Here is a 27,845-nt window from a genome sequence, read left to right on the forward strand (position 1 = left end):
CAGCCTTGCAGATTTGAGCCATGAGCGCTTGGTGATGCACTTCCCAGGAAGTACTGACAGCCCTGGTGGAGTGTGCTTTAATATGCAAAGGAGCAATTTTCCTCTTTAAACCATAAGCTTGAACAATCACTTGACAAATCCATTTAGAAATAGTAGATTTCGATGCTGCCTGTCCTCTCTTTGGACCTTCTGACAACACAAACAAAACATCTGTTTTACGAATTTGAGCAGTCACCTTCAAATAGAGCTTAACTGCTCTCATCACATCAAGAGAATGCAGTGACCTTTCTTCTGCAGAACTAGGTTCTGGAAAAAATGAAGGCAGAACAATATCCTGGTTTAAATGAAAACCTGACACTACCTTCAGTAGGAAATTAGGATGAGGACACAATACAACCTTATCCTTATGAATAATAAAATCTGGCTCTTTACAAGAAAGAGCAGCCAACTCTGATACTCTTCTTGCAGAACATATGGCAACCAGAAAAATGAATTTCCTTGTCAAAAGGACCAAGGGAATCTTGTATCGGCTCAAAGGGCTGTTTCTGTAATGCCGATAGGACTAAATTCAAGTCCCAAGGGTTCAGGGGTGACCTAACCAGAGGATTTAATCTGCATTACCCCCTGAATAAAGCTACAAACCAGAGAGTGTGAAGCAAGTGTTCATTGAAAAAACACAGATAAGGCCGACACCTGGCCTTTGATAGTACTCAAGGCCAGCTTAATTTCTAATTCCATGTGAAAAAATTCAAGGATCCTACCTATGACATATTTCCTGGGGTGCCAACCCCTGGATTCACACCAGGAGACATATGCCTTCCAGACTCTATAATATATGACTCTGGAGGCCGGCTTCCTGATATTGACCAAAGTTGAAACGACTGAACCTGACAGCCCATGGTCTTTCAGAATGTGGGTCTCAATAGCCAAAGCATTACATTTAGCGTTTGTAAGGTAGGATGGAATTCCGGGCCTTTGCAAGAGAAGGCCTGGCTATGGTCGTAGGGTCCATGGGTCCCCTACTGCCATCTTTACGATCTCTGCATACCAAGATCTCCTGGGCCACGCCAGAGCCACAAGAATCACCTCCTTCCCTTCTTGCTTAATCCTGCGAAGAAGGTGCAGAAGCAGCAGAACAGAAGGGAATGCATAGATCAGTGAAATCTGATCCCACGGAAAAACCAAGGCATCTGTTCTGCATGCCAGCGGATCCTTTGTCCTTGACACAAAGTTGTTATTCTTTTTGTTGAACCTGGGCACAAACAAGTCCACGTCCGTAATTCCCCATCTTTGACAAATTGACAGAAAGATGTCAGAGTGAAGAGACCATTCTCCCGAGAATAACTGTTGGCGACTCAAGTAGCCCACCTGCCAATTCTCTATTCCTGGAATGAAGACTGTCGATAGGCAAGGAATGTTGTCTTCTGCCCAAGATAGGATATGATTCACCTCTCTCTGGGCCGCACAACTTCTCGTGCCCCCTTGGTGATAGATATGGGCCACTGTTGTGGCATTGTTGGATTGGATCTTGACAGGACAATTACGTAATCTGAGTGTCCATGCATTCAGGGCCAGGCGTGCTGCTCGAATCTCTAGAATATTGTTGGGCAAGGGTCAATTCTGTTTTGGACCATTTCCCTTGGAGATACGCTTCTTCCAGGACTGCTCCCCAGCCCAGAAGGCTGGCATCTGTTGTTACCACCTTCCAGGTAACTGGAAGGAAGGATTTTCCTTTTTGAAGATTCTTGGATATCAACCACCAACTGAGGCTTTGATGCACTTTGGGGGATAAACGCATTGGGAAGTCCAGCGCTTGGACCTTCTTGTTTCAAGTTGATGGGATACTGTTTTGCAGCAGTCTCAAATGAAACTGCGCATAAGGCACAGCCTTGAATGAAGCCACCCTCTTTCCCAACAATCTCATGCAAAGTCGAATAGAAGGATTCTTCTTTGCTTTGACCACCTGAATCAGTTCCCTTATGGAACTGATGTTTGCCTGGGACAAGAACACCCTCTTCTGAGCTGTATCTATGATCAGACCCAAGTACTGCAATTTCCTTGATGGTTTTAAGGATTTTTCTAGGTTGAGAATCCAACCTAGGTATTCCAGGTAGGTGACTGTGGTGACCAAACTTTGGTTTAAGTGGGCTACTGACTGATCTATCAAGAGTAGATCGTCTAAATAAGCTACAATAGTTATACCCTGAGCCCTTAATCTGGCTAAAGGTGGAGCCAGAACCTTTATAAATACTTGAGCTAGACTGAAAGGCAGAACTACAAACTGAAAATGAAGATTTTCTATCTCAAAGCGTAGATATTTCTGGTGAGCAGGAAAAACATGTACATGAAGATAAGCATCCTTGATGTCAATTGATGCTAGCAGTTCTCCACCTTGTAGAATGGAGACCACTGATCGGATTGACTCCATGCCAAAAGAGCGGATATTCAAAAACCGGTTTGGATCTTCGAGATCTAAAATGGGTCTGACATCCCCATTTGGTTTTGGTACAGTGAAAAGGTTTGACTAAAACCCTAACCCTCGCTTTTCCATGGGGACCACCGATATCACTTTTTGAGACAAGCGATGATCCAAAGCCAGAAAGAGAGACATTTTTTTTTCTGGATCTCTGGGAACGTTTGATCTGAGAAAAGGAAGAAACGGGAATTTTCTGAACTCTAGTTTGTAACCTAGAGATATTGAGGAAACCACCCATTTGTCTTGACACTGTTCCTGCCAGACCCTTGAGAACTGCAGAAGTCTTCCCCTTCACAAGGAGGTTTTAGTATTTTGGTTTTGTGGGTTTCCTCCCCCAGGGTCAAAAGAGGTCTGAGCCCTGAGGTTTACCTCTTGAACTTGATGGTGGAGGCTGTTGTGACTGCCTGGAGGCTGATGTTCCTGGCACTGGAGAAGAAACTAGTTTAAAAGAAAAACACTTAAACGTCTTCTCAACTGGTAAAAGGGAACTTTTTCCATTAGAAATTCTTTGAATGCATTTATCCAGATCGTCTCCAAACAACCATTCACCGTGAAATGGAAAGCTAGCCAAGAGCTTTTTGCATGGTGCTTCAGCTAACCAATTTTTCCAAACATAGAATTCTATGCACATGCACCAACCCGGGCATAAGTCGTGAGGCCTGGAGAATAGAATCTCTCATAGCGTCTACCTCACAGAGGAAATAGCAGCGTCAATTTCTGGAATCCCCCATTTCTTATTAAACTCTTCCTCCATAGGATAAAGTGTTGAAAACTTTTTCGGAGGGAAAAAAAACTGTTCATTTGGGTGCTCCCACTCAGAATACATAAGCTTTTTTTAGTAACAAATGGATAGGAAAAGCATGAATAGCGTGGAGAGGCTTTAGCGAACCCAAAAAAGAAATGCGCTCATCGACTGACTATTGGCAGAAAAAATGTGGAGCGAACCAATTCAGTGAGAGATTCTACTAACAACCTTTCTTGTGAACCCGATCCATTTGTATTAGACTCTTCAGAAGAGGAGTCATCAGCCTCTTCCTGGTCCATTGAGAGAAATTCGTTATCTCTTGCCCCCTGTTCCTCAGTTTGAGGGTCCTGGGTAATGGACGGGGACCTGTTACACTTAGTCCCACTCTGGGATGCGATTAAGGCATCAATATTTTTTTCCAAGCCTAAAATGGTTGAGGAAAAAAACCTCTTTAGTAATATATACATAAGTTGCAGTGTTAAGAGCAACTGCAACACCTGACATCCCTGATGGCTCACTCTGCCCAGCCAAAGCACTCTCAGGGGAGGATGCCATCTTTTTTGAGATGGTTCTAGGCTTCCTTGTGGCTGTAGAAGTCTTTCTATAGCCCTTTTTTTAGGTGTCCCCCCCCCCCGATCATAGCCCGATGAACAAAGCAGAGGTACTACTAGAAGGAACGCATCCACTGCTTGAGCAATAGTCCAGCCCTGCCACTGCTATAAATGTGTCAAAAGGAATGCCTGTGTCCCCAAACCTCTTTTATGCGCCTCTTGCTCTTGTGTCCCTCCATCAGCCTGCAGCAGCAATAATGGTGCTTTTAAAAACACTCATTCCCACAATGGACATTGGAGGAGGCCAATGCCGTGCTAAGCCTTGCTTCTTCCGACGCCTACGCCCCCCTCCGTTGCCTATGGCCCCCTCCATCGCCTATAGCCCCCTCCTCTTTTTAAATACAGAGCTTGCCTGCATGAGTGTGGGCCTCTGATCCTATGGGATCACTTTGAGAGGGGAATAAATGGCGAGGAGGGAGCCTGGAAGGCGTCGAGTAGAGCGGCGTGCTGCTTTTTTTTTCCCTTTTCTCTTGATGCTCTTCCTCAATACAACACAGGTGGGGGTGTCTGGTGAGGAGGAACCCCCCCCCCCCAGGTCTGCTGCTGGCTGTAGAGAAAAGGAAGCCTGCTGTTTCGGACACAGCGTGATCTCTTTGAGGAAGCATGAGAAGGTATGTGCTCCATATAGCCCCCAGTGGTGACACATAGGCATGACAACATTTACTAATTAAAGGAGACATTTCATAAGAAAATTCAAACATTTCTTAGAAAATTCCACTTACCTTTCCAGCCGCAGGGTTTTCTGTGGTAAAACCAACAGACCCACCCGATCTTCACCCTTCACGGTGGGTTCCCTTAACAACTGAGGATCCTCAGGGAACTCACAATCCTGGACCTGTAATAGCATCCCGCCAGTAAAACTTTATGGCCTTAATACCAAAAGTACTGGATCCCGGGATCCAGTTCTCTAAAAGAGAAGTGTTTAGAGGCAAAACCTTGTTTCTTCGGACATGACGGCCGGGTACCATTCAATTCGGCCCAAAAGACACTTTGAATGAAAACGGCTGCATAGCTAACTCCAGCAAGGATTGCACCAGTGGAGCTCAGCCCAGCACATCTTTACTAGCGACCAACATCTTAGACACTGGCGAAAAAACCGAGGTATTCCCAGTAGTGGGAGGGGTTATATATGGAGTGAACTTCTTGTCTTAGGGCAGTGATGGCGAACCTTGGCACTCCAGATGTTTTGGAACTACATTTCCCATGATGCTCAACTACACCGCAGAGTGCAGGAGCATTATGGGAAATGTAGTTCCAAAACATCTGGGGTGCCGAGGTTCGCCATCACTGTCTTAGGGTGTGCCTGAAGGTGGCCTATAAACCACATAGTAACTACTATGGCTCTGTGTCCCGTGATGTATGGCTTTGTTTCCCTTCTCTGACCTCTTTCCAGTTCCAGCACATCCTTCCTGAGGACTGGTGCCCAGTAGTGATGGACGAACGTTTCGCCCGGCGGTCGTTTCGCGGCGAATTTCCGACATTCGCGGTCCGCACGTTCGAACGCCTTTTTCCGTCGTTCGCCGCGGCGGACTTACGTGTTTAATGTATACAAGAACTTTAACCTTTGGTGACACGTTTATCATGTGATACAGGACAGCCAATTGAGACATGACAGCACATGGACACTTGGACATTCCCCCTAACCTATAAATACACCCGATCCGGTGGCCATTTTACATTCTTTCTTCTGTTACGATAGGGACAGGTTCCTGTGTGGAGTAGGGAGAGATAAACCACTAGCTATTTGGTACACAAAAGTTCTTTTCAGGACTGGTATAGGTGTTAGGTGTTGATAGGTTTGCTGTGCTGCTGATTCTTGCAGCAGCCTGAGTGTCTTTTGTTAGTTTAGAGAAAGGGAAAGGACGGTGTATGCTACAGGGACAGCCAGATTAGTCTTTCATCATCATCATCATCATCATCATCATTAGCTGTTACTATCAAGGTCCACAAAAGAGCTGTTCCAGTAACCACTAATCGTTCTCTTTTTTTGCCAATTTGTATAGGGACAGGAAGGAAGCAGTGTTGTCAGGCAGTGAGGGTAATTTTAAAGACTTGCTGTTATTATTAGTTCCACAAAGGTTCTTTTCAGGACTGGTATCAGTGGTACAGTAATAGGCTTGTACATGTATAATATTCTTTCTTCCAAATATAGAAAGGATATTATACTTGACTGCTGCCCTTCTGCTGCAGTCTGCTAAACATTCACAACTCACTTGTTCCACAAAAGTTCTTATAAGGACTGGTAACTTGGTATAGGGTGCTACGGTACATAGGCTTGAGTGCGGTACAGTCTGCTGTTCTGTAAGGACCGCTATCGGTCCACAATAGATAGGGTTGACGTGCACCACTGCTGACCGCTGCCCTATACTGCAGCAGTCCTTCAGCGGTATAGGGACTGACGTACAGTCTGCTCACTTCCTTGACCCAAAAAAGCACACCGTACTATATGCCCCTACCCTCCTCTTTGAAGAGGTTGAGCGGTGTCATATTTCTACTGGGGCTGCTTATGATATCCCTGTGCTGTGCTGACTTCCTCCTGGGGGTTCTTATTATGAAGGGATCACACTATCCCTGTGCTGTGCTGACTTCCTCCTGGGGGTTCTTATTATGAGGGGATCACACCATCCCTGTGCTGTGCTGACTTCCTCCTGGGGCTGCTTACGGTGCTGCTGTCAGTGCTGTATGTCACGGTGCTGCTGTCAGCGCTGTATGTCACGGTGCTGCTGTCAGCGCTGTATGTCACGGTGCTGCTGTCAGCGCTGTATGTCACGGTGCTGCTGTCAGTGCTCTGTATTACGGTGCTGCTGTCAGATGCCTCTATCACGGTGCATGTGTCATTCCGGTATGTCACGCTGCTGGTGATCATCTCCTGCACCCTCTTCTTTGCCTACCCTGGTCCCTGACCTTCCCTCTCCTCCATTGCCTTCATTAGCTCCATAGTCCTGAATTGTTAGAACAATTTCCCAAATAAAATAAAAATGCTTGTAGTTATCGATCCCAAATTCACCTCATACATGTATTATGTCATTGTCCAGATGGTGGGACTACGTTTTACCCCCTAATAATTACCACGTGGCCGCAAATTCGACATGAAGGTTTGCAAAGTTCGCCTCCCATTGAAGTCAATGGGGCCCGCGGCGAACGTTCGGTTTCGCGAACGTTTGGGTCCGTTCGCATTTCGCTTTCGCGAAACGTCCCGTCGGAAGTTCGTCCATCACTAGTGCCCAGAACTGGATGGAATACTCAAGATGCAGCCGAAATCTAGTAGAGTGGGAGAATTATTGTTCTATCTCTGGAGTAAATCCCCTTTTTAATGCATGCTAATATTCTGTTGACTTTGCTTGCAGCAGCTTGGCACTGCATTCCATTGCTGAGCCTGTCATCTACTAGGACCCCCATGTCCTTTTCCATCCTGGTTTTTCCCCAGAGGTTCTTGCCATAATGAGTAACTTGCATTTGTATTTTTAGCACCCAAATGCATTACCTTACATCTTTCAACATTATACCTCATTTGCCATGTAGTTGCCCAACCCATTATTTTATTTAGGTCTTCTTGTAAGGTTTCCACATCCTGCGCAAAAGTGATTGCCCTGATTAGCTTTGTATCATCAGAAAATATTGAGATTAGGCTATTTATCCCATCCTCTATAACATTTATGAATAAATTAAACAGAATTGGTCCCAGGACAGATCCTTGGAAGGAATCCACTTACCACACTGGACCATTCAGAGTGCACGTTATTTATCACCACCCTTTGAACCCGTGCCTGTAGCCAGTTTTCAATCCAAGTACTCACCTGGTGGTCCATGCCAACAGACCTCAGTTTGTAAAGTAAACATTTGTGGGGAACTGTATAAAATGCCTTTGCACAATCCAGATACACCACATATACAGGCCTTCCTTTATCTAGATGGCAACTCACTTCTTCATAGAATGTTAATAGATTGGTCTTTCAAGAACGATCCTTCATGAATCCATGCTGAGTACTACTAATGATACTGTTTTTATTAGCAAAATCTTGGATATAATCCCTTATCATCCCTTCCATTAGTTTACAGACTATTGATGTTAGGCTGATTGGCCTGTAGTTTCCAGGGATGTATCTTGGCCCTTTTTAGTACTTACACAGGGCTGATGACTCTCTACCTGTCTCCACATGACAACATTGGGTGTCTGAGTAGCCAACTACCAAGCACCATCACTGTCACATATGTGGAAAGGAAGTATGTCACATGTTTTATTTCGTTTTTTGCCCTTTATGGGAAAAGATCAGGTTCACCTTAAAGTGGAGTTCCAGCCATTTCTGTGTTTACTAAAAATCAGCAGCTACAAAAAGTGTATCTGCTGACTTTTAATATACACACACTCACCTGTCCTACAGTCCAGCGATGAGGCTGCCTGAAGCCTCGCTTCTCTCCTTCTCCTCTCCTTGGCGCCGGCATTGCAAGTGTGGGGACCCAGTTGTGACAACTTGCGGCTTGACAGCCGGCTGCGCACTGCGCATGTGTGAGCCGTGCTGTTCATCCTGAAGGGCCGGGCAATCTTCTGGGACCTGTGACATGTCCCAGAAGACTGCAGGGAGGGAGGGGAGAGGAAAACTTCTGCTCCTGGCGCTGCAGCGACAGTAGCAGGGCTGGGTACCTGTTAAAACTAGGTACCCGCCCCCCCCAAAAATGGCATGCCAAATGTGGCATGTCAGAGGGTCAGGAGGCCTTAAAGCAGAAGTTCCACTTTTGGGTGGAACTCTGCTTTAACAACTTACCTACTGGGCCAGTTCTGACATTTCTCTTATACATGTAGAAATCTGCATTATTTGCTAGAAAATTACTCAGAACAACTAAACATTATATATTTTCAGAAAGCAACCGCCCTGGAGAGTAAAATGGTGGTTGTTGCAATTTTTTGTCACACAATATTTGCGCAGCAGTTTATCAAGTGCAAATTTTCATGAAAAAAAACACACAGCATTAATTTTAGTGCACACAAACGCAATATTATACACCATTTTTTGGTAAAATATAAAATATGATGTTACGTCGAGTAAATGGATACATAACATATCAAGTTTTACATTTGTGCATGCCTGTGGAGTGGTGACAAACTATGGTACATTTAATTATCAATAGGCAACACTTTAAAGGCCTTTACAGGTTACAAGTTTAGCGTTAAACAGGAGGTCAGGCATTAGGACTTGTACTCTCTCACTCTGATCTCTGCGGCGATACATCACATATGTGGTGTGATCACTATTTACATGTGTGTGGGACCTACATGCGCATTCTCATTTGCTCATGAGCACTTTTTTTATTTATTTTTTATTCTTTACTTCATTCTCTGATTTTTGGATTACGGTAACTTTATTGCTATCACAAAGGATGAACAACTCACTTGTAATAGCATGGACAGTGACAGCGGCAGGTACTCTTTATTGAGAAATCTGTTAGACCCCAGATCTTTCCTCTGCCCTTAAAAAAATCTGATCAAACAAAGATCAGTTTGATCAGATGCTTTACAAGCTGGTAATGGCTTGTTAGCAATAAAAATCCTTGTAGCTTTGAGTTTCATTTATAAAGAGGTTTTGCTGATCCTAAATGGAGGAAACTGGGAGTCCCTTTATTAGGTGGGTGGTACTGGGACTCAGGGCAGGACATATGGAGAGGAAGAGAAGAGAACCAGCCTGCTGTAGTGCTCCTACTCTCCCCCACCTCGGGGAGGGGCTGCTGGGGTCACCTTTTGGACCTCTGGGGAGCACCTGCATAAGGGAAGGCAGAGAGGACTTGGTTCTTTCCTTGGTTCTCCCCTCCAGGGAGAAGGGGCTAATGGAGGGAGTAGATGGAAATAGGAGGCAGGCAGATAAATTTTATCTTGAGCCAGAGACACTAACTTATCCTAGCATGCAGTAGCTTGGTGCTACCTCTGCCAATATTTGATCAATATATGGACTGTTATGTGACTTCTTAAAGTGATTGCAAATGGTCACCTTGTTAAACAACCCATTCAGTTTACAATAGAAATAAAAGGCAAAGCATTTTTGTAGAGATATAACAAAATATGGGGGAGGATAAACAGCAGTTCACTGTGCTTCCCAGTGAATGGCTGTGCAGCGGGGGCATGTCAGGACAAGTCTGATCATTGGAGGAGAGCAGGCTGAGTTCCCAGCATAGCTAGAGATCCGGCCTCGGTGTGCTCTCCTGCTTAGTGTGGTCAGCTTTTAATAGGAAAGCAGGGGGACTGGCAGAAACACCAGGAATTTCATACAAAGAGAACAGAATACTTTCTCATACAAGTACATGGTACACCAGACGCATATCCGGAATATGAAATGTTGGGGTAACAAACACTTTAACTTTAATGTGTAAAGAAAGTTATCAGCAAGATCCCGCTTCAGTGTGAATATTTGAGCAAGAAATGTTATTCACAGCTAGTACCTGGGCAGTTTTGAGAAAAGCATTATCTGTGCAGATCTGACTGTAGCGTCCTTAAAGTAATGCATGCTCAGCATGTGATTACCCTTGGGAGAGAAGGGCATGAGCAGGCTTGGTCAGAAGGATGGAAGGGTTTAGTCCCCAGCCACCATCCTCATAAAGGGGAGTACAGACTGGGTGGTGAATTGCATGGGTCCTGGAATCTGTGTAATCAGGGGGTAGCCCCACTGCCTACGTGCGAGGCAGCCCAAATCCCCACCCATATTTTCTGTTGTCAGTTATCTAGAATGGGATATCCATAGCCCCTTTTAAGAAATCTCTCTATACTTCTTGAAATTAAATTTTCCAGGCAGGACACCACAAAACCCAGTAGTCTGTGTGACCTACCCATGAACACTTTGATATGCAGTGCATGCCAGGTAGAGTATATAAGGGATTGCAGTGGCCATATTTGGTCTCTTGGAACCACGTTGCCTGCCTGTGCGGAACTGTGTGTAAGGTTCTCGAATGCATCGGTAGATAGTCACCGCGGTGTGCAAACCGGACTGTTTGCTGGATGACTTGACGGAGTCAAGAGCTGGTGATCAGATTGACAGGGATCGGAGACGCTTGTTGAAGCAGCGGAGAGCCGGATCCAGTCGGTGGAGTGACACGGAGCATCTGGCCTAGTCAGCGGAAGCAAGCTGCAGCTGTAGGACTCAAGCCATCACTCAGAACTCTGATCCGATTGGTGAGCGGGTTGCGGCCCACTGTTTAATCTATTACACGTACTTAGACTTACTAATAGGCCTTGCTGGAACCTGTTGTTCCACGGAAGCGTAATTGAGCGACTGACACTTAATAGTCTCGAGTCCCGTTTCAATTTAGTCTAAGTGTGATTACAAGTTTCTGGAGTTATACCTGGAGTGTTCCAAGTTAACTTTCTCTACTTACCTCTTTGGATTACAATTATCTGAGGAACTATTTAAGCTAGCGAAGAAAGAAGATAAAGGAGGAAATACATTAAGTGAGGCCTCACGTAGACTTTAAATAAGGGGAGCTCCCAGGTCTAGATAGTAACATACTTGCATGTTGTTTATTGAATTTGCCTGTTGACTTATGTTGTGCTGACGTTCTACGTTGGAACGACAGTGCAAACTCTGTATCCACCTATTTGCTATATTTTCAGTAAAAGTATTTCTGTTTAAGGATACAAGTGTGTGGTTTACTGTCTTTCCCCACCAGGCGGAGCCAGAGGATCCTGAGGGATAGACACAGGTACATTATACTGTTTACACTGTACTGTATTGTTATTGCACCACAGCTGTGCCAAGGGGACAGAGTCATACAGAAGGGGGGTTTATCAGTAGAGTGCAGGCCCAATTCAAATCAGCAGCTCCTTCAGGGGTCAGTGCTACACCTGGGGGCTCGTCTGGGATTTCTGTCAATCAAGAGAGACCCCGCCCCACTGGCTACTATGGACCCCGATAAGGCAGTCCAGTGGTGTGAAGCAGAAGGGATATGCTCGGAGGCAAGTGTGGCTATTGAGTTTCCTGGAAGCTGCTGGGGAGAGAAGGAAATTAAAGAAGTAGTACAGGCCTTGTCCCCAGAAAAGAAAGCCTTTGTGGTCTCAATAAGACCCGGCCACGAAACTGACTGCACCTACGCATTGATAGAATGGAGGCAAGATGTCCCTGAGAACTTCCACGGTGCCATCATAAAAATGTCTGAGAAAATGGAATTTCTTTTGACACACCCTAGTAAGAAAGTGTGGGGCTCTCCAACTCAGCAGCAGCTGGAATCTTCGAGTCAAGAAACAAGAGTTGCTGCTCAGCAGGGAGTTGGACAACAGGTGGCTGATCTAAAGCGACATTTTGAAGAGATGAATGCGAAATTTCAGGAGGCCTCCAGACTTATGGCTGAACGCCTCAGTGGAGCATGTACCTTTCAAGAAAGTTCGCCTGTTGGCCAAATGGCTGAAAGCCCTAGCCCCGTGCAGAAGATGCGTCCCTCGGGCCCTCTACAAGAAATAACCATTCGGAAAGATTTCTGCATAGATGGACAAATAAGAAAAAAGGGACAGAAAGACAAACTGTCCTACATCAGTCTCGCACACCAAGTGGAGTTGGGGCTAGAGAGAGGATACTCAGACTCTGAAATCAAGGAGGCAGTAATTCAGGCTATCAGTTCTGGGTCTATTGTCAGGGCCATGTTGGAAAGGAAAGCTGGGTTGGCCCTGAATCAGTTGATGAGAGTCCTGAAGAGCTACTACAAGGAGGAAGATACTGCTGAGTTTTATTATAAACTGATGAACATTACGCAGGGTGATAACGAGACCTCCCAAAACTCTCTATTCCGGGCTATCAAGTTCAAGGATCGCCTGTTAGCAGCCACACAGGAGGAAGGACTTGGAGATCACTTTGGGGCTGAACTCATAAAACTGAAGTTCCGGAGATCAGTGACCACATGGTTGAAAAATGACCATGTCAAGGTAGCCCTGAGACAGTACTTGGAGAACCCCTCCACACCAGATGAAGTCCTTATAGAGAAGGTGAATGAAGCAGAGAAAGTAGAGCTTGAGAGAGACCAGAAACAGAGGAAACTTTATCTCCCTAGTCCTTCCAGTGTTGGGGTCCAGCAAGTAGATGCTCCCTCGGATGTCTGGGAGCCCAGCATACTGGCAGCAAGGGCTGAACAAGGATCCTGGCCCTTGCCCAATCACCACCTTTCCGCAAGTCAGACTGGGCTGGAGAAGTTGCTCCAGACCCAGAGGGAAATTCTGGAAATTATGACAATACTGATGACTCAACTGGCAAGCCCTCATCTGGAGAAAGTACTGTCAAAAGAAACCTCAGAGACCTTTGACCGCCCTACCAAACCCCCACCTAGAACCTGCTTCAAATGTGGAGGGATAAGGCATTTCAGGCGGATGTGCCCTAGCCCAGTGGCAGAAACCAAGCTCAAACTTCACTTCAAACTTCAGAGGGCCCCAGTGAAGGAGTCAACTGGGTGCCCGGCTATTGGAAAACCTCCCTTACTGACCCTAACACCCTCTGCCTCTAAAAGGCCCCCAAAGCAAAAGGCGAACATACGGGCCACCAAACCAGCCAAAGGGACAACATCCAGTGGGATTCCTCCCAATCCAGTGGGACCCTCACCAATTGTCCCCATACAAGTTGAAGGGATCTACACGAAGGCATTGCTGGACACTGGAGCTCAGGTGACCCTATTATACAGGGACTTCTACAACTGACAACTCAAGCACTTACCGCTACACACATATATATATATTTTAACCTCTCAAGTGGTTTTACATATAAAGTCCATTTTAAAACCATTACATGTTTTCCAGGGTAACACTCCAAGGGAACATTTTCCCTGTGGGTTCACAAACAGAAATAAGAACACAGTCACATACTCCCCTCCTCCGCATACAATGCTGGGTTAAGAGCCCTGCATTGTACGTGATGACACAGAGGGACCGCTCCACAATGCACCCACAGACCAGAGTTCTGACAACAGTTCTGGAGTTTGTTGCACCAAGGGATAGGGTAAGTAATATACCTTGTCCCTGCACCCATAGACTAAATGAGCATTTAACCCTTGCAGTGGGGTGGGGGCACTGGTTGTGTCTAATTCCCAGAGTTTAGCTTGATATATGAATAGTAATTACAGAAGACATCTACAACACTGTATATTAACCTCTTGCCAAACATGTAACACATAGGTTCAGCAACAAGGAGGGTTGGCCTTAACGCCCACATGCTTCACCTATACGTTCATGGTTGCAAGGTTTCTGTGGCACTAACTGTTCTGTCCCTGTTTATGGTTAGGAGCCAGTGGGACAGGCTCCACATCACGTGATCACTGTGACAGCCATTCACAGTGATCACGTGATTGGGAAGTCTGTCCAGCCTGCCGGCATTAGGACCCAGTTAAATGGCTGCTAGGAGGGAACAGGAAAGGGATAATGTGGTACTATGCAAGGTCTGCTTATTAGGTCCAGGCCCTTACCCCTGTAAAAATTGCTGCCTAATAGTTTTTGAAAAATGTTAGTTAGATAATATACTTACCCTACCCCCATCTCCCACATTGTAGATGGCATGATATTACCACCCTTCATGAAGAAAACCTGATGAGAGTGATGAGTACCCCAAATCTCACAAGAAGACACCTCAGTCCAAATCAAGCATGTCTTCTGGTGAGATTTGGGTTGCTCTGCATTCACCAGGATCTCACATCTAGGCACCATGGGTGGAAACTAGGGAGGGGTATGGTAATTACAATATCTAACCACCTTCTTTACAGGAACATTTGTGAAGTACTCTTAAGCCTCATACACACGATCAGATTGTTGGCCAACAAAACCGTGGACCTTTGTCTGAAGGGCGTTGGCCCAAATTTGTCTTGCATACACACGGCACACAATTGTTGGCCAACAATCACAAATGTAGTGACGTGCTACAAGGTTTTTCAGCTCTTTAGCGCCACCCTTTGGGCTCCTTCTGCTAATTTCGTGTTAGTATAAGTTTGGTGAGTGTTGATTCACTCTTTTCTTTTCACATTTTTCATTTAGCACTTTTCAGTTTGTGCTTTTCATTTCGTGCTTTTCAGTTCGTTTCTGAACGGCCATTCGTCAACCAGACATGTTTTGGAATTGTAGGAGATAACGTGTTATTTATTATTGGCCTTGGAGTTATTACTTTGACATTATTTTTTTGGTTGAATAATGATTTGATTTGGTATATTTTCTATATTTTTGGATGCAATAGAATGCATTTTTTGGTTAAGTTCTATTGGCAGATAGCATGTCTAATTTTATTTGTTTCCTTTTTTTAATGTACAATAAAAAAAAATTGTGGAGAATAATACCTGACTATGTGTTTTACTTCAAATGACAGAGTAGGCAGTTACATTTTAAAAAATGCTGAAAATTTAAAAGGGACACTAACATTGTTGTATCTTTGATGTTAAAGACTACGGGATAATGGTGTTGTGGTAACTTGCCCCAAAAAAAATAAAAATAAAATAAGCAAAATAATATTATTCATGATATCACTAGAAAAAAAAGCCTTTGAAAATTTGTTTGCAATAATTCCATCAGTATCACCAGCAAAGCAGCTTCATTATTATCCCATTAACCACCTGAGATCCGCGCTATAGCCAAATGACGGCTACAGCGCGGATCTCCTTTTCCGGGACTACGTCTATTGACGTAGTCCCGTGTACGAGCGGCCTGCGCGCCCCCTGAGGGGCGCGCGTGGCGCGCTCTGTGATCGGCGAGTCCATGAGACTCGCCTGATCACCGATCCGTGCAAGGGGTCGATCCCGACCCCTTATCACGTGATCAGCTGTCAGCCAATGACAGCTGATCAGGTGATATAACGGAGACGGTAATCGGCTAGTATTCCTCCTCGCGCTGACAGCGCGAGGAGAAAAAAAAAAAAGCCGATCACTGGCGGCCGTGATCGGGACATCAGTCCCGATCACGGCCAGCAATGCAAGCGCCCACCTGCCCCCTGCCAGTGCCCACCTGCCCCCTGCAGTGCCACCCTAATAAAAAGTAAGTGCCCCCCGTCAGTGCCAACCAGCAGTGCCCATAGTGCCACACAGCAGTGCCCACAGTGCCACCCAGCAGTGCCCACAGTGCCACCCAGCAGTGCCACCCACAGTGCCCACAATCTGCCTCAAAGGTGCTGCACCCCAGTGCCGCCCATCAGTGCCCAGCAGTGCCGCCCATCAGTGCCCAGCAGTGCCGCCCATCAGTGCCACCTATCAGAGCCACCTATCAGTGCCACCTATCAGTGCCAATCAGTCCCATCTATCAGTGATACCTATCAGTGCCCATCCGTGCCACCCATCCGTGCCACCCATCCGTGCCACCCATCCGTGCCATCTTATCTGTGCCCATCGGTGCCGCCTTATCTGTGCCTATTAGTGCCGCCTTAACTATGCCTATCAGTGCCCACCAGTGCAGCCTATCAGTGCCCACCAATGCAGCCTATCAGTGCCCACCAATGCAGCCCATCAGTGCCCACCAATGCAGCCTATCAGTGCCGCCTAATCAGCGCACTTCAATGAAGGTGAAAAATGACCCGTTTGCAAAATTTTATAACAAACTATTAAAACATGATTTATTTTTATTTATTTTTTTGCATCTTTTTTTGTTTAGCAAAAAATAAAACTCCGAGCTGTAACTAAATACCACCAAAAGAAAGCTCTATTTGTGGGAAAAAAATGATAAAAATTTCATTTGGGTACAGTGTTGTATGCCCGCGCAATTGTCATTCAAAGTGCATCAGCGCTGAAAGCTGAAAATTGGTCTGGGACTGAGGGGGGTTTAAGTGCCCAGTAAGCAAGTGGTTAAAGAAGAAGAGAATTGTGCACTGCATTTCGAGATTTCATAATTTGCCACGTCACGAATGTTAATTCTGCATTACGAACGCTAGTTTACAAGACTGACCGCTTCTGCAACGTCCTTGCTTCCGAGCATGCTTTTGTCCGACGGACTTGTGTACATATGCTCAGAAAATCTGACAACATCCATTTGTCCGCGGAAAATTTTAAAACATGCTATTCAACATTTGTCCGTGGAAAATTCCACAACAATTGTCCGATGGAGCGTACACAGTTAGATTTTCCACCAACAGCCTGTCATCACACATTTCCCATTGGAAAATCCGATCGTGTATACGAGGCTTTAGGAAGTGATATTTACAGGGGGAAGGGGCCCAGGCCTAACAAGCAAACCATGCACTGTACAGTAATGAAAAGACTGAACAGCAAGCAACGACAACTGCAGCATCACTGCCTGTTTGAAACATGTCATTAAAGATGTTTACTCAACAATTAACCTCCTATCTCCCGCACCACACCAGGCAGACACCTACACACCATTAAATTTTTGCTAACCAACAACATTGCTAACAATTTTAAAAATCAATATCAATAAAATTTACATTTTAAACCAGTTTCCCTCTCCACCAAGAGGAAAGCTGCTTTTGATCAGCCCCACAAAACTGCAGGAAAAGGTTATATGGTGCAGTAATTGGAGCAATGCATGCTGTCTCCGAAACACACTTAATAACTGGCAATGAAGCTGTATCAGTCACAGCACAAGGCTCGGAATCAAAGTTTTCAGAAAAGCAGCAGAAAGCAGCGTTTGTACAGAACCTTCTCTCTTCTCAGAATGTGTGACATTTACTGTAATGACAGTCTGTGGGGACCTGCAGGAAGTTGACAGCGACAGTTTCAATGAGAAACTTCTATCGTCTGGTCCTATCAGTAGTGAAAAGAGAAAAAAATTCTAGCCCGCCTTTACTGGAGGATGTAATTATTCCAGCACCTGCTTTGTTCCCGAATGGTGATGGTTTGTAAATTTAAAAGGCAAGAAAAAAACCTCAGAAATGTTCATGGCTTAAAGCAATACTGTACTCAGAAAAGACATCTGAACAGTTTTAACAAGGTAGCTTCTGTTATACAGCTAATTGATAACTAGTACTGTGATAGGTGTACACTATATGGCCAAACAAACAAAAAAGTGCAGAGCCCTACAGGTTATTGAGTTTGGGTGTTTCCATTGAAGGCTACTGTTAATATTTCACCATGCAAAGATATTTAAACTATGCAATTCCAGCCCCTGTGTACAAAGCTAGCTCCATAAGGTCATGGTTTTATAGGTTTGGTGTTGAGGGGCTCATGTGGCCTTCCCACAGCCCTGACTTCAACCCTACTGAACATCTTTGGGGTGAAATGGAACACTGACTGTGGGCAAGGCCTTTTCATCAAGCATCAATACCTTACCTCACAAATGGGCACACATTTTCATGGATACACTCCATAAGCCTTAAAATATGATTGGAGGCTGTTATAGCTGCTTAGGATTGGAGAACGAGTAGTGTGTGTGTGTGTGTGTGTTTGTGTGTGTGTGTGTGGGGGGGGGGTTCAGCTTCAATATAACGCCCATATTTTTGTGATGTGATGGTCAGCTAATCTTTTGCCATATTGACAATGATTCCTTGGCCTCCTCCGGATGGCAAAGCTTTGGCAAAATGATTGGGATGGCTAATGGTCAAGCAGAGCCAGAAATCAATTGCTATGTTTGAGCAGTACACCGCCTTCCCTACATGGTAGATGTGACATTCCATTAGAGGAAGCCCAAATATTGATTTGCCGAGGACACTTACTTTTGTGTGGCATACAGTTTTTAAAAATTCAATCTGCAGCAAAAGAATGGCCTTTTATTTCAGCTACATGAAAACGGCAAACACATCCAGAAAAAATTATCTTTTCATATTACATTATGGTAATATTTTCACCAGACATATATAAAAAAATATAATAAAAAACCTTTAGGCATTAGGGGTTTGAAAAAAAAAAGCTTGCAATAAAACCTGCAAAAGAAACAGATTTTTTTTTTTGTTGCTTTATTGTTTGTATAGCAAAGATATTACAGTGACCTTGCCACTTATACAGAAAATTGATATCTGCTAACAGCAGTGGTTTGTGATGTCATTGACCAAAAATGGTCATGTCCATATTTGCTCAATGATGTCACCTAGAAGAACCTATCCATCTTTTTATACTCAGCTGTCATCCACAGAACCTGTTATCTGTGCGTGAGCAGTCATCTGAATTGGACATGTTAGCAGGTTTTTTTCTTTAGGTGGGCATGGTTTATTGTGATAGACATGGATTTGCATCGTTGGACCTTGTTTGATGGTGAATTTTCATCACTGGGCTTTTTTTTTTTTTTTTTTATTAAAAGAATGGTCAAAAACTGTGAGTTTCAATTTATTTATCAATTTTCCCCTTACTCATTTACATAGAGAAGAGGCTGGTATCTAAATGTTTCCTTATTGTTAAAGTGGGTTTCTAGATTCTGATATTCCCCCACTTGCAGACCCCCAAAACCACCTGATCAGGGTTCTGAGGACGAGGCCCTTTAAAGTGGGCACACATCCTTCCTGGTCACCCTGGCAAATGACTTCCTCCATGTTTAGGGCATGTGGCCTTGTGTGGTAAAGGAGAAGGTGAAAGATGCATGCCTGTTGCTTTGCCTATCCTTTTGCCAGATTTTGTGTAGAATTCCCCCTTAAAATCCATACGGACCTGGTATTATTATTATTATTATTATTCAAGTTTTATATAGCCCCAACAGTTTACACAGAGCTTTCCAATGTATAGGGGGGACAACACAATTACAGTACAATACAAAAGGTACAGGAGGGCCCTGCTCGTAGAGCTTACATTCTAAAGGGAGGGGTTGGTGGTACAAAAGGTAATAGCTGCAGAGAATGATTTGATGGGGGTGGAATGCAATTTGAACAAAAGTTTTTCTATCGGCACCAAGAGCTCCCTTAAAAACCTTGACAACAGAAGAAGGCAGCTGTCCTATAGTGGTAGAAAAACTCTCTACTACATTTGATGTTCAGCATTTGGACAAATGCCCAAACATGCAACATTTGCCCGAAACTGTGTTGGCACTGAACTGGGAGCCATCCCTACAGCTTATCTACTGTATGTCAGTTATTTCAAGCGGGATTTTAGCTAAATATTATTATAACTCAAAGTATTTGTTCGCTGTAAATAGTTATTAGTTTCCCTTTAAATTGAGACAGGGACCAAACAATAATGTGAATTTACATATTTATTTGTGATTCTCCTAAGCTGCCACCTGGGCTATTGTAACTCCTGCAGGAACAGACACCCTGTTACAGTAAGCAATCTAGAAAACAATTTACTTCCACATAAGTGAATCCTTTCTTTATTAAGCTGGCTCTACAGGTGGCTTCTGTCTTTCCCGTGTTTGGAGGCAACACCAGCCTGCCTGAACACAGCCACCCTCCGCTATTTTGTACCCATCATTTTCCAGTCTAATACAGAATTCTAATTTACACAGCATACCGAACACAACCACCCTAGCAACATAAATCACAATCATCTTCGGAGGAGGATGAGATTAAAATAAAAAGACTGATTTATGTCAAACATTGGTCTGCCATCACAGCTTAGAAGTCGATGACAATGTGCAAGGCTTTGGCAGGTTTTTGTCAGTCAGGGGTTCAGAGTTGCTTTTGATTTTTTTTTTAAATTGCAGACATCGCTGACACTGTTTCAGCTGTAATGCTGGCTTGTCTGCATCTGAATTTTGTACTTCTGTTCCTACCTACATAGAAATACAGTGCCTTGCAAAAGTATTCACCCCCTTGGCTTTTTATCTATTTTGTTACATTACAGCCTTTAGTTCAATGTTTTTTTAATCTAAAATATATGTGATGGATCAGAACACAATAGTCTAAGTTGGTGAAGTACAATTTGAAAAATATATACATAAAACTATTTTTCAGAAATGAAAAAATTATAATTGTCATGTGCATATGTATTCATCGCCATAAAAAGCTCTGATGCAACCAATTACCTTCAGAAGTCACATAATTAGTGAAATGATGTCCACCTGTGTGCAATCTAAGTGTCACATGATCTTTCATTATACACACCTTTTTGAAAGGCCCCAGAGGCTGCAACACCTAAGCAAGAGGCACCGTTAACCAAGCACTGCCATGAAGACCAAGGAACTCTCCAAACAAGTAAGGGACAATGTTAGTGAGAAGTACAAGTCAGGGTTAGGTTATAAAAAATATCAAAATCTTTGATGATTCCTAGGAGCACCATCAAATCTATTATGACCAAATGGAAAGAACATGGCACAGCAGCAAACCTGCCAAGAGACTACGGCACACCAAAACTCACGGACCAGGCAAGGAGGGCATTAATCAGAGAGGCAACACAGAGACCTAAGCAGTGGCAGCTGGTGCTCAAAATTTTTGGGGGTGCAAACAAACTGAAAATCCATCAATTGTAGCCACTGTGCCCATCAAGCGCAGCGACTGTTCTTATCAAACGCAGCCACTGTACCCATAAATTGTGGCCACTGTGCCATCAAATGCAGCTACTGTACCCATCAATTGCTGCCAGTGTGCCCATCAATTGCTGCCAGTGTGCCCATCAATTGCTGCCAGTGTGTCCATCAATTGCTGCCAGTGTGTCCATCAATTGCTGCCAGTGTACCCATCAATTGCCGCTACTGTGCCCCATCAATTTCCGCTACTGTGCCCCATCATTTGCCGCTACTGTGCCCCATCAATTGCTGCCAGTGTGCCCATCAATTGCCACCAGTGTGCCCATAAATTGCTGTCAGTGTGCCCCATCAATTGCTGCCAGTGTGACCCATCAATTGCTGCCAGTTTGTCCATCAATTGCCGCCAGTGTGCCCATCAATTGCCGCCAGTGTGCCCCATCAATTGCTGCCAGTGTGCCCCATCAATTGCTGCCAGTGTGTCCACCAATCACAGAGTCTGTTGTTTCAGCTTATCAGGTGTTGTCCCTGCCCATTATGGTGTCACAGTCCCAGAGGATGCTGGGACTGTGACATCATAATAAGCGGGGACATCACCCGGTGATGTCCCTATATAAGTCGCCGTGCGTCGCGTCGTGCCATTGTGAGCGGAGGATGCGACGAGGCAACATCTGAAGAGAAGAAGAGAAGAACAGAAGGCGGCGGCGACAGCGGCGACAGAAGACCGGGCCACCACCTGTAAAAGAGCTAGAAGAAGGTGCGGTGGCCCGGCAGAAGAACCGAAGAGGGGGACAAGACCCCCGAAGTCGGAAGAAGAGGGCGGCGGCAAGGAAGAAAGCCGGGCTCCTCCGCTAGTAAAAGAGCTAGAAGAAGATAGCGGAGGAGTCCGGCGAGAAGACCCCCGAAGACGGAAGACCCCCGGAGCTGTGCAATAAACTATTTTAACCCTTGTGTGTTGTTGTTTTTTTGTACTTTATTCTACAGGTGAATGGGTAGGGGTACATTGTACCCCATACTCATTCACATAGGGTGGGGGGCCCCTGGATTCCGATAAGCCCCCCGCCCGCAGACCCCGACAACCAACGGCCAGGGTTGTCGGGAAGAGGCCCTTGTCCTCATCAACATGGGGACAAGGTGCTTTGGGGTGGGGAAAGGCTCAGGAGGGGGGGGGGGGGGCGCTCGCTCGTCCCCGCCTTTCCTGGCCGGCTGGGTAGCGTGCTTGGACAAGGGTCTGATGTGGACCTGGGGGGACCCCCACGCCATTTTTTTCGGTGTTGGGGTTCCCCTTTAAAATGAGTGGACTTTCCTCCGCGTGTGTGGGCGAGTCCGTTCATTTCAAAAGTCCGCCGGATAGTTCGCTATGTGTGTACGCGGCATTAGAGTTGTGATATCTGCAAAAGGTGACTCTACAAAGTAGGACTTTAGGGGGGTGAATAGTTCTGCACGTTGAATTTTTCTGTTATTTTGTCCTAAGTTTACTTCGCAATAAAAAATAAATATCTTCAAAATTGTGGGCATGTTCTGTAAATTAAATGATCCAAATTTTCAAACAATCCATGTTAATTCCAGGTTGTGAGGCAACAAAACACGAAAAACGCCAAGGGGGTGAATACTTTTGCAAGGCACTGTAGCTGCCATCCCAGATGGAAAGACAGTATACCTTTTAGCTACCTAGGAATTGTTCCACCACCTCAGGCTATGTAGTAAAAGCTGAGCTGTTGACCAAAAAGTCTCAGGAAAAAGGTTATAAAAAGATCACGTCCAGAAAGCGGATGATAATTAAAAAAAATGGTCAGGGGACAAGTAAACAAGAACAACAACCAGAGGGGCCCACTGATATATTATTCATCACAAGGTTCAATGATCATGATTGGGCCATTAAAAGGGTCATTCAAAAACATTGGCCTATTCTGGGGCAGGGTCATGGGGACTGGAGTAAGGTGTCAGCACACAGATACTCAGGGCCGATCCTGGGTGGGTGTCCAGGGTGCACCATGCCCAGGCACCGCAAGCTGCCTCAAAGGGGGGGCGCCAAAGCTGTGGCAGTCAATTACTGTTACATTCAGCAGCAGTGGCAACACCCCAACTCCCTCGACTCTTTTATTGCACTGTCCGCTGGCCTCTCTGCTGCCTGCTGCACTGGCTTCTAGACTGGTCTGCCATTTAGCAACCAGTGACGTCACGAGGCTGAGGCAAGGCACCAGCATTCAGAGCGAAGGAGGAACTACTTCCTCCTTCACGCATGGTCAATTTTGGCTCAACCCAACTCCTCAATCTCCTCCAAGAAGCGCAGCTCAGAGCCTGAAGGAAGGAAGGGAGCACGCCTGAAGAGCTGAGTGTGAACTGTCCACCTGCACCAGCAGCGGCCTGAAGTGAGGCAGCCTGTGTCCATGTTCTGGAGCTCATCTAACAGCACAACTTGTATAGTTTAGTTTAAAGTTTTAAAGGAATTATGTATTTGAATCAGTTTTAGTTAGGTGTATGCGGATTTTTAGAGTGGTATGATCCATCAGCTGGGGTCAATTGCCATGTGTTAAGTTTGTAATAAATGTTCATACAATGAGGTATAATTGCAATTGTTACTGTATCAGTTGATTTTTAGAAATTATTATATGATAATGATGTTTTAGTCTAGCTACAGGGGTATTTTTTACCATATATCGGCTTCTTAAATTTTTTATATAATATTTTTAATATAATCATTTTAATAATATTTTGCATGCTTGTTTTTTTTTTTTTATTTGTCCACAAACATACCTTCATATTCACATGAGGCTATATCCAATACTATTAAATTAGCATCCACAAGATGGCGCTGATCAGAGAAATTCCCCTCTGTGGTATGTCAAATTAGTTTATTCAAATTTGTTCATTCAAATTTGTTTATTCACATATATATGTGACAGGATCATTGTTCCATTAAAATTGGAATTCTGTTTGTTAACATTTGTGTAAATTCCAAATTGTTGGCTATTTTATAATGGTGTTGACAGAGTCTGCGGATTGACATCTCTAGAGGAAAAACTTATATGCGCTATAGATTTGTTCTCTTCTCCATTTTGAGTCTCACCAATCGCAACCATCCCCTACGTATATAAGCAAGCTGGAAGTGGGATGAGGTCACTTCCTGAAGACGGCATTTATGGAGCGGAGGATTCTGTGGAGTACATTTTTATGCCCTAGCTTCATCTGGAGGGTCCATTGGAGCGGAATGGTCTTGCAGTGGGAATCAATTTGTTATTCCAAATGCGCAATTTGACCTACCTTAAAAAGTGGTCAAACACCTGTGGTGAGTTGCCACCTTTCCATTGAGCACCTATGGTGGAAGAACTAGAAACCTTATTTGAAAGCATTTTTTTGGTGTTGGGAACACTATCACTAATTGACTTTTTAGCTAGCTAAATTTTCAGCAATATGTGTATTTTTGCAGTGATATATGTTGATGATTTTGGTTTATGATATAATGTATATTCACTTGTATAGACTTAGCGCCACCTTTTATATATTTTTTCCAACTTTTTTTGTGACTTGTTCACCTTCAACGGGCAGCTTCATTTGCATATTCCTCATTCATAGGGCACCAATTCTAGGTATCCAATCACTTTTCAGTGGTTTCTGTTGCCCCATCACCTGTATTTGACGCAGGCCAGTCTCTCCTGGTAGTGTCCCCTTAAGATCTGGGGTAGGGGAGGCATTTGAAGTTCCTATGTTATGCAGTGTGGGTTTCGAGTGGGAAAAGTAGGCCACACCTCCAAAACACATCATCATAGCAACCCTAACGTACTGTCTCTCCCCTTCTCTTCTCCGTGTTGTAAGGCATTTCAAGGCATGCACAATGTCGCCTGGACCAGGCACTTGTGCAGTGGATGGAGCACACCAGAGCAAAGTCCCGGCAGTCTGTCAGAGCTGTTGGAGATATGATGCTCCCAGCCAGATCCTACAGTGGTGGTCCAGGAGAGAAGGCTGAGACTTTTTTACATGTCTGTGAACGAACCACTAAATCTGAGTGAATTGATTGGAAATTGTAATCATTGTTCTTAACAAACAGTATCATACTAGGGCGGATGTGTGCTCTTTCCGTTTCTCTGCTTTACAATTTGATGAGGATGTTTTTATTTTTCTTTGGACCATTAAAGAGTCAGTCCACCAACAAGTGATATTTTAATTAAAGGTGCTGCTTAGTGGGCTGAGTCTTTCCCTGGCTTCATCTTGGATACTCCAATAGTGAGATCTCCCTATCACTTCTCCCAGGTCCTGGCCACCTGGAAGTTTAAGGGTTCCTTGCCCACCTTTTGTGTGTATGGCTCCTCCCGTTACACTCTCCATAATTCTAAAATAAATGTAAAAATCAGCAGAGATGGACTAACTCTTTGCCCACGTACACACGGTCGGAGATTTTGCCAACCAAATCCGTCGGATTTTGCCCGTCGGATTTAGTCCGACCGATTGTGTCCGAAACTGTTGCATACACACGGTCGGGCCAAGTTGGCGAAAAATCCGATCTTTCAGAACGTGATGACGTAATTTCGTTAAGATGGGACTACATTCAGGCTAATAGCCAATAGCTTTGATGTAGGAATTTGATCTGAGCATGCGTGGCACTTGGTCCGATCAAAATGCTCTACACATGATCGGATTAGGTCTGTCCGGCCCAGTTGGTCGGGAAATATTTCCAACATGTTGGAAAATTGGGTCGGACGGAGATTCGGACGGAATCAGTCCGATGCATACCACACACAGTCGGATTATCTGACGACACGGTCCGATAAGACTCATTCCGACAGATTCTCCAACCGTGTGTACAAGGGCTTTGAGGTTTGCAATATGTTTGTATTTCAACTGTAACCTGTATGTACAATTAATGAGCATCAAGCCCCACAATATTACAGAAGGGAAAATAGTTGGGCATATGCCTTAAAGACCTCAGTAGGTGCCACTAGTGGAAGACTGGCCTTTGGTGTGTTTAACTACTTCATCCCCGAAAGGATTTACCTCCTTCCTGAACAGAGCACTTTTTGCAATTCAGCACTGCGTTGCTTTAACTGACAATTTCACGGTCGTGCGACATTGCACCCAAACAAAATTGATGTCCTTTTTCACCACAAATAGAGCTTTCTTTTGGTGGTATTTAATCACCTCTGTGTTTTTTTTTTTTTTAACAAAATATTTTTAACTTTTTACTATAATAAATATCCCCCAAAAATATATAAAAAAAATGTTTTCCTCAGTTTAAGCCAATATGTATTCTTCTACATATTTTTGGTAAAAAAAATAAAAAATAAAACGCAATAAGTGTATATTGATAATTTGCGCAAAAGTTATAGCGTCTACAAAATAGGAGGAGTTTTATGGCATTTTTATTATAATTTTTTTTTTATTAGTAATGGTGGTGATCTGCCTTTTTTATTGGGACTGCGACATTATGGCAGACACATCAGATACTTTTGACACTATTTTGGAACCATTGTTATTTATACAGCGATCAGTGCTATAAAAATGCACTGATTACTGTGTAAACGACAGGGAAGGGGTTAACCACTGGGGGGGGGGCAATCAAGGGGTTAAGTGTGTCTTAGGGAGTGATACTAACTGGGGGGGATGGGCTACTATACACATGACAGCAATCACTGCTCTGGATGACAGGGAGCAGTGATCTTTGTCATATCACTAGGCAGAAAGTTTACAAAGGCATCTCCCTGTTCTTCCACTGCATGACAAGATCGTGGGCATCGAGTCCACGGGACCCACGGTCACGGTCCCAGCCACAATGCCGCATCTTAAAGGGGACGTACCTGTACAGCCTTTTGCCCACCTGTGCCATTATGCCGAAGTATATCGTCGCACGGCGGTCGGGAAGGGGTTAAAACATCCAATTGTCAATTGAAAGAGAACGTTTTATCAGAATGAAAACTGTCAGAAGTACAAGAGGAATGACAAAGAATGAAATGACTTAATAAAAAGTATAATATTAAAAAGGATTGTAATGGATTTGATGCATTAGTCACTAAACTTTGACACACAGGTGGAGTAACAAAACTGGAAAATGGGTCTTACCACGGGGAGCCGTATATACGGAATCCTCGCACTGTCACCTCAGAATCTTGGAGATAGATGCAGTTTGTGAGCAGCGATTGGACATTCTCATAATTCTCTGGCTTCAACTTGGACACGGAAGGAAAATAGTAGAAGTCTTGTTTGATTAAGTCCGCCATAAACTCATGATCAAATGTTAGCTCATGATTTCCTGCTATGACAACCTTATATTCATATGGAAGACTTCCTAAGAGAGAAAACATTAGAATACCTTAGACAACCTTTCTAGAAGAATTTTACAGTCCCCAAGAAAACATCTGAATACATAAAACACTCTGAGACTCCTTACAGAAACTGAGCAACTCATTCACGCCTTCATTGTGAGTGGGCAAGTAGCTTCATTCCAAGAGATTTGCAGGAAAAAGACCTGTCTGATATCATGTTTTACTGACTGCTGATTGAGTGCTGTGCAAGTGGTGCATGCTGGGGAAAGATATAAATATTTGGAGTAAGTTTCCAAATGGTTTTTGTCTCTTGGACTTGTGCCAGTAGGAGCTAGGAGGCTATTTTGGAGGACTTTGCCTCCCAGGCTTATTGCCTGGGGAGAGTCTTTTTCTGGAGAAGGACCTGGGTTTGGGGCTTAGAAGAATTAGTCTGTATAGCTAGAGCACCAAGGGAGGAAACTTTGCTGTTGAATAGTGTCCTGGAGAGCTGGTA

At 44.3% G+C, this 27,845-nt stretch overlaps 1 protein-coding gene across 2 annotated transcripts in view; it reads right to left on the reverse strand.

Annotated features, from left to right (window-relative positions):
- MPPED1 (metallophosphoesterase domain containing 1) overlaps positions 1-27,845 on the reverse strand; it is a 183,024-nt gene that overhangs the window by 72,038 nt on the left and 83,141 nt on the right. For both annotated transcript variants that reach the window (XM_077469393.1, XM_077469392.1), the window contains exon 4: positions 27,150-27,375. In XM_077469393.1, coding sequence (XP_077325519.1) covers positions 27,150-27,375 — 226 coding nt within the window. The remainder of the gene's footprint in view (positions 1-27,149; positions 27,376-27,845) is intronic.

The sequence above is a fragment of the Lithobates pipiens genome, unplaced genomic scaffold (genome assembly GCF_037356315.1).
Source record: "Lithobates pipiens isolate NorthernLeopardFrog02 unplaced genomic scaffold, aLitPip1_a1.2 Scaffold_8, whole genome shotgun sequence".
NCBI lineage: Eukaryota > Metazoa > Chordata > Amphibia > Anura > Ranidae > Lithobates > Lithobates pipiens.